The sequence below is a fragment of the Chelonoidis abingdonii genome, chromosome 3 (assembly GCF_003597395.2).
Source record: "Chelonoidis abingdonii isolate Lonesome George chromosome 3, CheloAbing_2.0, whole genome shotgun sequence".
Lineage (NCBI taxonomy): Eukaryota > Metazoa > Chordata > Testudines > Testudinidae > Chelonoidis > Chelonoidis abingdonii.
In genome coordinates this window covers 155,429,038-155,439,140 of record NC_133771.1, presented here as the reverse complement: position 1 = coordinate 155,439,140, position 10,103 = coordinate 155,429,038, and the positions used below count along the sequence as shown (strand labels likewise).

Sequence of the window (10,103 nt, the reverse complement as noted above, 5' to 3'; positions counted from 1 at the left end):
GGGAGGGAAGGACTGACAAGGTAAACAGTGAAATCGCTGTAAGCAGTAGAAGTAGCTCACCTCTGGCTTGGTCGTTATCAGCAGCTAGGGCTTGCGAGGCATCACAGCAGCGTTGAGCTTGAAGGATGAGGTAGCAGCAGCATGGATTTTACGGGGAATTTTCCCACGCATAAAGGGTGGGATAGGGGAAAGCCTGGATGCACAAAGGTACTTTGGTGTTGCAATGCTGAGTGTCACACTGCCTAACTGTTAGGGCTTAGAAAATCACAGGAACATGCTGCAAGTCACAAAGCCTGAGTTCAGCACCTACCCTCCTTACATAGTGCATGGGGTGAGACAGGCGCTTTAGACTGCACATCCCAAAAGCCAGCATGGTAGACAGGGAGCTGCCTAAGCTAGCTCGGGGGAGATGCTGACCACCAGGGGATGTGCTAAGCCCTGCTCCTCTCACAAAGACAGGCGCCTGAGTCTAGGCAGGGAGGTGTGTATCTCTGCCAGCATTCTTAGCCAGGAACCCTCTTTGGAGTTAGGCACCTCTGCCACTGTTGCAAGAGGCTGGGCGGGGAGGAGGGCCTCTTTCATAAGTTTTTAGCCTAGTGGTTTGGATTCTCACCTGGAAGACCCCCAGGTAAAATCCTCCCTGAGGATTTGAACTGGCATCTGCCCCATCTTATGTGAGTGCCCCAATCACTGGACATGCGTTTGCTCTCTGTCTCCCTGGCCCAAATGACTATTTATCCACAGTGGAACAGCCTCAACAGGAGAGATTCAGGGAGCCCCACATGGGACTATCCCATAGCCCAGTGGTTAGAGCACACTCCCAGAAGGTAACAAGAATCCAGTTCAAATCCTTTCTCCCTCCTCAAGTGGAGAGGGGACTTGAAATGGGTGCTCTCCTGCATCCCAGGTAAGCACCCTAACCACTGGGCTAAAAGAGCGATGAGGGAGAGCCAATCCCCTGGCTGACTTGTGTATGCCTGAGGGCCCAACTGATAGGCAGCCTCTGAGCATGCCTACAGCCCAGGCCCCATACATGACTTAAGTGGCCAAACTCCTACTTCCCCCCTACCCCATGGGGCATAGGCAGGGGTCAGGCATCCAGATTCCTAGAGTGAGGCAGCAGTGCACATGCCCAGAGCCTCAAACAGGGTCACCACAGGAGCTTTTACAGAACTGTAGGTGCTGAGAGAGTTTAGGCACCTAGAGGGTTTGCCAGTTTTGTGAATCACCTAAAAATGGGAGGTGGGGCCTTAGGCACCTAAGGCTGGGTCAAGTCCCTTTGTGAATCGAGGCCAAAGTGACTGGGTAGTGCAGTCAGGGAATGCTGGGAGAGCAAAGGCAGCGTCTCAGCAGCACAAGGAATTAATAGAGCAGCTGGGGCTAACTTATGAAGAGACAGAAAGGTAAGTAGCTTGTGGAGAAGGGGAGCCAGAGGTGGGTGATGAGCTGGGAACCTGATGTTAGCAGCAAGTTGAATGCACACAAGGGGGCAAGAGTTCAGTGATTAAGGCTAGCCAGGAGGAGGTCACTCCAGAGTGTGAGGCTGCAGCAGGCAGCATATGAGTGAATGTCCCCTGTCAAGATCTGAGCTGACCACTGTGCAGGCAGCCGTGGAATTCCTCAGCCCCACAGCCAGCACTGCACAGCTGCCAGCACTGTCACACCATCCTCTGGCACTTGCCGCTACCCCACTTTGGCCCAAGAGCCTTGAGTTTGTAGAGCTGCTCCTATGGGCCTGGAACTCAATCCCGCACCTGATGATCAGCTCAGTGTCATTCTTAATAAGGACACAGGCTAGTGCCATAACACAAGAGTCAAATGCATCACTGTAGAGTGAGCTGTGACACCACATCCTTTGAACTCCACCCGTGGTTAAAGAACCCTCCAGCCCTTCCTTGCTGCACCTGGCGCAAGACCCTGCTCTGGGCAGAGGGCTGCTTTTCCTTCTCTTTAGCTTCTCGTGTGCTGTAAGTGTGTGGGTGAGTTGCTCGGTTGGGATTAAGCGAAGCACCTTGTTCTGCCCAGCTGCCTCTAGTCTGGAGGCAGAGAGGGGAGGGTCTGAATGAGAATACTGGACTGACCTGCTATGTGAGATAAGCAGCCCACCTATCCCTGTCTCAGAGCTCTAGGCTGGAACTGCCCCGGTGGCTGCAGCTCTCAGACCTGGAAACTCCATATGAGACTTAACCCTTAACATCACACAGATACTCCAGTGTGATCTCGGCTCCCAGCCACTCTACGAGGACTCTTCTTAGGAGGGCTACTCACTGCCATGTGATTAATGTTAACCTGGTCCTTTGAGCAGGAGGTGAAAATGCTGGTGGGGGAGAGGTGTTGGCCTTTTCATGGAGGGAGAGAGCAGATCTGGTGCTCCCCAGTGCACCGAATCAGCTACTGCAGCAGCACTGAGAACGCAGGCAGCTGCCTCAGCTCTTCTGGGTTCAGCAAGAGCTTGTGCCCAGCCTGGGTAATTGAAACCCCCCTTAATGAGAGGGACTTTGGCCAAGGCTCCCAGGTTTTCACTTGGTGCCAAGGGACCTTGAACTTCCAGCAGGGCGCCTGAGCCTTGCTTTACCATGTCACCCTACAGCACAGGGCCACTGGTCCCAGATCTCTCTCCTAGCCGTTGGCTGTTTCCCTTCCTTGTGTTTAAAAGCAGCCCAGAGCTTGATTTTGCAGCACACCAGCCACCTCTAGCTGCCACTCATGTTGCCAGCATTGCGGCTCTGCATTGAGTGCTGTAGGCATGACCGCTTTCTGTCCCGATCAAAGCAGCACCGGTACCTCAGGAAGGGGAGGAAGCTGAACTCGTGCTGACCTCTTGCCATTTCCAAACACAGAAGTGCAGGTGCTCGTATCTTCTCTGCCGGAGGCCTGAGTAAAGAGAGGGAGTTATAGCATCTAACTCTGTGTGTGCTTACAGGAGCGGAAAGGAGGAGGGGGGGGACATTGGGTTTGTGTAGGTCACTTCCTGCCCTAGGCTGTAGTGTGTTGTTACTGTCTGCTGTTCAACAGCTGCAGGGGTCCAACTCAGAAGTGGCTGTATTGGACATGGGGAGGAATGTTAGTATATTGGGAAAAGTGGCTCCAGCCGTCCAAGGTGTACCACTTATTGTGGGTGTTGCTACATGAATAGCTGCTGCAAACGCCACCTCCTTCCTGGACTGGTTTAGGGGTGAGAGGAACAGCTTGGGTGCTACCAGCAGGAACACCAGGCTGAGCCCCTTTGTGTCTTACCAAAGTCGCCGAGTTGCTGGCAGGAGCATTTCATAGATTAAACACCTCAGGTCTGAGTTTACAGCCAGCTGCGACCCTTTGCTGGCTGCCCTTGCTCCCTTTAGGAGTGGGCGTGCAGACCTGCCCACTGACCTTCAGGGCAATGCCCCTGCTGACGGAGAAGGTGTAAGTGAAGCCGTCCTGCTGCTTGCTCCCCTTCACGTTGGCGTGCTGCTGCAGAGGAGGCAGCTGGAATGTTTGTGGTGGGCCCTGGGACCGCTCAAACAGGGCCCGTCTCTGCTGTAGGAGTTGCTGGGCTCTCAGCACTGCAATGGAAGAGATGGTCATGAGAAAGGGTCTGATTTTCTTTTTCCCCTCCACACCCATCCCAGGACTCCATTCCCTCTCCTTCCCCCTGGCCACCTGGTGTTCTACAGTCCAAGCTAAAGATCAGGTGTGGTCAATATTCAGATGAGACTACTCCCTATCCCCAAAGGGAAGTTCAGGATGATTCAATGGGGGGGTGGGGAGGTTCTTCCTAAAAGCCTGTACTGAGTCAATGCCCCAGCATGGTGCCAGATGTAAAGCCAAGGTCTTGGCTTCTTGTCCCCTTGCACTGTTTCCCACAGGCAGGAGGCTCCCCCTGGTGTTGTGGTCAAATCAACTCTGGTAATTATATTCTGCCGCTCTTTAGTCCCCCTGCGGTTTCCTTTGGACACGTGATACTTCACTTCCCCTTGTGTAGTGACTGGGGCAGCGTGACTGCTGTTGGCCGCACTTAAGTAACACTGATTGTTGTCTGTAAAGCTTTTTGGATGAAAAGGGGTCAGGGAAGAATAAAGGATCTGACACTGAGCCCTTGGAGGGACAGTTCTCTCTGCCCCAGCTCAAGGAAACACCTTAAATGCTGGCAAGGGACTTCTGTGGCTCAGCATTTTGAAAGGGCAGCTTTGCACCTGGAGCACCTGGCCAGGGGGGAGGAGAAATCTCTCAGCACAGCATCGTCCCTGTAGATGTGTACTGGTGTGGGTAGAGCAGGCACTTAACCTGCATGAGACAGGAACTGGTGGTAAAAGCCTGTCGGGGCAATAAATACTCCATTCTACAAGGCAGTCCCATGGGGAATTCATCCCTGAGGGCAGGATCACCCTTCTGCAATTGCTAGGGGTGAAAGGCTCTACTAGCCTCAGTTTATCATCAGTCCACACAGGGGACAAGAGACACACAAAGATGAGCCCTGGGGGTGCGCTTTCCTCAGGAGAGAGCTGCACCATGGGCTTGAGATAAACTAGGTGAAAAACACCCCTCCCTGCCCAGAAAATGAAAACCAGGAGTGAAAGGTCTGGCCATTCACTAGGAAGTGACCTGCCCCACCCAGTGAGAGATCAAAGGTCCTTTACATCCTGCCTCAGCTCTGGGCAGCTCAAAGTGGTGACAGGCTGGAGGGAGCTCAGAGATGAGTCACACAAAGAGCAGGAAAGTCTAGCTAGGAGCAGTGGGATGCAATAAAGCAAAAGGACCATTCAGGTGGAATCACTCCTGTCAGGGTAAGCTACTGGGCTCTGGCATTATTTTCTCCAAGAGTAATGAGGAAGGCTTCATGTGAGCCACAGGTCATTTTTTCAATTGGCCATAGGCCTTTGTGAGAGCCAGGCCTGCACGTGCTGTTTCTTTAGCATGGGTATTGCACTTGCAAATGTAAGCACACAACTGTCTCCACATGCCCCTTCAGCCTCTCTTGCTTGAAGTGTGGTGCCCAGTTCCCACAGCAGGGAACCTTCCTGGAGCAGCTGCAAAATCCTTGCCATCTGATCCTCGGACTCTCCAGAGAAAGGGTGGGCTCCACAGTCAGACAGGGGCTCAGGGTGATGAACGTACCTGGGGCTCTCTGGGCACTCTCAGGCGACCGCTTCAGCCAGGCCTTTCGGAACCCAGCCCAGTACGGCAGTAGGGTGCTGAAGACGGAGTCCCTCAGCTCATCAAACAGACCAGGAGGTGGTGCTGGGGCATCCTGCTGGAGAGCCTGCTCAGCTGCCCAGATAGCTCTCCCCAACTTCTCAGCATCCACCATCACCTAGAGAGCAAGCCACAAACATGCTCAAGGGTCTGGGGCAGGGGAGCAAGTCTCCTTGTTACCAGCTGCAAAAAGATCTGCTAGATATCCCAGCTGCTTCTACACCAGTTTGGCCTCTCATTCTGGACAGGCTGGTACTGGGCTCTCTCAGCCCCAGTGTTACCAGAGTGCAGGTGCTGCTGTGCAGGGCATTTCCCAGACTAGGTTAGCTGAGAACAGTCTGGGGAGGAGGGTGGAGGCTAGCCTGGGCTGAAGCTGGCCTGGGAATTATATTGAGATTGATCACTGTATTTCATCATCTTGGAATTTTTCAGGTGGGGGAGGAAATTGGGAACTAGCGTATTCCCCTTTACAGCATTAAACATGGCCATTGAGGCCCAGTGCTGCTGTCACTGACTTCAATGGGATCCCACAGAGTTTACACACCCACCACTCTGTTTTGCAGAACTGCTGTATTATATATCAACTCACTGCTAATGCTTTAGGTCCATCTCCTCCTCTCTTGCCCTAGGTCTGCCTGACCATCTCTTTGCCCCCTCGCTACTCCTCTGTCAGAGCATGAGGCCTACCTGCAGCCGGGGCTCCAGCTGGGAGACAAGGAAGCAGTTGCGGATCACCTGCACCTTCTTCCTCAGGAGAGCCCTGTCCGGCATGGCGTGATGGGCGTTCTTGAACTTCTGCACCTCCAGCTGGAAGTGCAGGCCATGCTCCAGCACAGGAGGGCCATGGACCTGCAGGTGTTTGAGGAAGTGCAGCATCTCCAGGGTGGGCCAGCCTTCGGCAGCAGCCCTGAGGAATTGGCAGAAGGAGGCTTTGTCTTCCTGGCTGGGCTGGGCTATAGCTGCTGACCCCACCGCAGCTTTCCTGTTCCTTAGATGCTTGAGGACCACCTTGGCAGCCAGCAAATGTAGGAGCGGCTGAAGCTTGGGCCAGCCCTCGTCTTGGATCTGGGAGGGCTGTATTCCATGCCTGCCCAGCCCCTCACTCACTTCAGCCCAGAAGCTCTCGAAGGCCTGAGCAACATGCGCATACAAGGCAGCTTGGATTTCTTTTATGTTTGAGTCGCTTACTCCTCCCTGGCCCACCTCTGCCCTCAGTCTCTTCCTCAGCTCCCTGGGGAGGCAAGAGCTCAGTGGCCCAGCCCCTTGCTGGTCCCAGAGGTCCAGGAACTTCAGCACACAGCTCAGCCGCTTCCTGCCCTCTGGGGCTGCCTGGCACTGCTCCAGCTTCTCCAACAGCCCCAGCACCCTCTGGAGCCCTGCATCTTGCATTTCCTGAGCTGCCTTTCTATAGGCTTTGAAAACCACCTTGTTGTTGATCAGGTCCAGGGCACGCTGGGGTGTCACTGACCCTTTCCCACTTGCCAGGCCAGTGTGGCCTAAGCGCTGGGGCTCGGCTGCAGCTTTCTTTCGGTGCCTCCTCTGCTGCTTTCTGTCTTCCTGGGCTTGAAAGCTGGTATTTTCCGTCCTCTTCCTGGCCCTGCAAGGATGCAAACAGGTTCTCAATACAGCCATAGCACATCTTGTTGGATCTCATAGGCTGAGCAGCATCAGGCCTGCTTTGTACTTAGATGGGAGACCCTCCCCCCACTCCACAGCCAAGGAAACCAAGAAGCAGTGATGGTAGTTTTGAGGGGGTACCTGCACCGAGCCTGTGCTGTCCCTATGTCCTCACGTGATGCTGGTGGTTGCTGTGCTGTTGGAGATGTCTTTCAGGGCTTGACCACTTATGGTTATTGTAGATCCCATGAGACAGAGGGGTTGTCCTAGCCCTATTCCAGGGCAGGGAATTGTATCCTGCCTCCTAACTTTATTCTGTAGTGGGATGCTGTGTTCTTCATGTCCTTTGCAGTGTTTGTATGGTGGGGAAATAGCTGCCTTAATCCACCCCGACGCAGCCGTATGCCAGTGGAGGGCACAGCGATTCTCAGCATGAGAGTTCTGTGAAGTGATTGAGTCTCTTTGCAAAGGAGGGGTAAGATCTAAATATAAGATCATTATCAGTATAGCAGCCTGCATTCCCCTCTGGGCATCAGGGCTCTATAGTGCAAATATATCCCTAGAGCACACGTTCTTAACTAGACCCATGCCGTAGAGGCTACCTTAACATAGTGGGGACAGTGGGCAGCAGGGACTTGACTAAAAAGGCTGCAATTTTAGCTGTGATAATGATTAATCAGCTTGGTAACACCTCTGGGAATCCAAATGTCCAGCTGGACACCTGAGTTCCTTTTGCAGCACTCACAAAGCTGGGTTTGCCAACCCGAATCCTAAACAACTGTGCCCCCTTTGCTGAGTTCAGATAAAGAAGTACCTGTCTCTTCTCTGCTTTATTCTACTGTCTTTGCTCCTGACGTCCTGCACTTCCACGTAAGAGACTGGGATGCAGTACCTGCAAGAAAGGGTGGCACAGAGCAAATAAGCCAGGTGGACATCTGTCTTGCTTAGAAGCAGAGTTTAAAAGATTTTTGTGACGCGCGCTGGCTGATTGAAAAGAATTCTCTCAAGCTGCAGCCCCAAGCTGGAAGTGAATGAAATACCCAGGCCAATCCTTCATTTAGTTGCTCTGCTCTCAAATGGAGGTGCTGTCAGGAGTGGAGCACTGACTATGGAGCAGTTCCCAGCTACTCCAGTCCTGGCCTCCCACAGCAGAAGGGGCTGTAGAGAGAGGAACGGGAGAGCTCATAGGTACTTTCAGAAGGCCATGTGCAAGAAGGTAGTGGGTGAGCACTGGCTTTGGGCCAAGGAGGATTACTAGATTACTCCAGTCTGAGCTCCCAGCAGAAGGTGCTTCAGAAGATGGTGCAGGAGCACCTGCTATAGAAGGCCTGAATCCAAGATTGCCAGTATTTTGTTTGAGGCTGCAAAGAGCCAAACTGCTTTGAGAGGAGGAGTAACTGCTTCACTGGGTGCAGTTAGGGAGCTCTCTGAGATGTGTCCATGGACAAAACAAGAACTGGCTTTCCCCCATAAACCACTTCTCTCCCCCTTGCCTGCCAGTGCTTTACACCTGGGTCTGGAAACCAAAGAAGAGGACCCAAGGCCCTTGGAACTCACTCCAGGAAGGTGGCTATCTCATAGCGGAGATAGCGGAGCCAGGCCTCACAGAGAACAGCGAGCACGTGCTGAGCCACTGGCTCCAAGGCCAAAGGCTCCAGAGGTTGGTTGCTGGAGCTGAGCATCTCCTGGAGATGCTGGATGTAATGTGCCATATCGGAGCTGAGTCCTGCAAGAAGCAGAAAAGCAGAGTGGAGCGTTGGCCTAGGACTCCATCTTCAAAGGCAAGTTCACTAGGGCAGGGAAGTAACATGCAGCCACTCGACACGAACCCTCCTCCAGCGCACCCCTTTGCACTGGTTCTCCAGAGGAGTCCAAGGAAATCTCCCCCCAAGGCAGTGTGTTGGTCCCCAGCTGCCATTTGCGGAAGAAAGCGGTGCAGCAAGTCTACTTGAGCAGGAAACTAGATACTCTCCCTTCACCCTATACACCAGCCAGTGCCTCCCATGTGTCCCTACAACTGCAATGGCGACTCCCCTCCCAGAGGATGGGCTGCTTCTCTGGCTTTGGGAATTCACTAGGCTATTGCTCCCATTCTAGACCTTCTATCACCGGGACCATGGAAAACAAGTCATTTAGTAGCTGAATGAGTGGGGGCAACTTGCTTTTCCAACTTCAAATCCATTTTGGGTGGCTGCAGGTTCAGATTCAGACTGTCCCTCTAGACCCCTGAATATTTTCTGGTTCCACACTCCCACTCACTCATATTCTGCAGCATCAATAATTTTGCTCATTAGTCCCTACGATCCCCCTGGTGCAGGTCTCTGAGATTCAGCCCGGGATCCCCATGCACACCCAGCTACAGCTAAACCCAGCGCCAAGTGGATTTGGCCACTGTCCGCATATGGTGCAGAAGAACCAGTTATCTGGGAGCTCACCAACATCACATGGTGCACCATGCACCAAGTACTTGTGGAAGATCTGCCAGGCTGAGCGTTGGGGCTTGAGCCGGTCTGCCTGCCACTCCCAAGTGGCCTGGTGCTCCTCCAGTGCTTGCCACAGCTGGAGGTTATGGACCATCTGAGTATCCTCAAACCTGGAGGGTAAGCAGGGAAGGAATGCGCATCAGCCTGGGGAAGTGTGAAAAGTGAATTAGTCACCTCTCCTCCGGAGTGGCCAGCAGGGATAGAGCCCAGTTGGCTTGTACAAGGCTATATGGTGGCCCCAGGAGAAAACTACAATAACTCAACATTTGCCTCTGATGCATCAAGTATTTGTCACAGCTGGAGGCAATGCAGCAGCAAAGTCTACATTCCCAGGGATTCCCCAGCTCAGTCAGGTGGCTGAAAAGGATAAGGACAGGAGAGTGAGACTCACCTGGTCAGGTAGTGAAGAAAGCTCCCCCCAGCCCCAGGATCACACATTAGTGCTTGGAGGAGGTGGGATGTCAGCGGTGTGTCGGGGAGATTCCATGAGAGGTCTGGCTGCCGAGCTGACACAATCCTGCCTCGCCAGCTTGCACCAGAGTGCGGAAGCTGCATCGGATGAACAGCAAGAAGAGGTTTTCAGTGCTGTAGTCATTCTTACCCTCATTGCTGGCTCTCCAAAGGTAACCGAGAGCTGCGTCAGGCCCTGGCCAGAGACAGATCCCCAATGAGAGAAGAGGACCCACACAAAATAACCCTTGGCTGTATTACCAGTAGCAATCCTGCATGGCAGGCAGCTGGCTACCAACAGTGCAAAAGGACATCTCAAGTGCTCAGGGAAGAACTTGGGCTGGAGCAGAATTCATCTGTCGTCTTTTATGGCTCTTCTCA

At 53.3% G+C, this 10,103-nt stretch overlaps 1 protein-coding gene across 1 annotated transcript; it reads right to left on the bottom strand.

Moving 5' to 3' along the window:
• Nucleotides 1-2,766: 2,766 nt before the first annotated feature.
• On the bottom strand, nt 2,767-9,827 carry LOC142046633 (uncharacterized). Its single transcript, XM_075064580.1, has 8 exons — nt 9,664-9,827; nt 9,225-9,382; nt 8,347-8,515; nt 7,604-7,681; nt 5,860-6,763; nt 5,095-5,290; nt 3,370-3,542; nt 2,767-2,874 (listed from the first exon to the last, which is right to left on the bottom strand). Exons 1-8 carry the CDS (start codon nt 9,825-9,827, stop codon nt 2,767-2,769), a joined length of 1,950 nt encoding a protein of 649 aa, XP_074920681.1.
• Between the last annotated feature and the right edge of the window lie 276 nt (nt 9,828-10,103).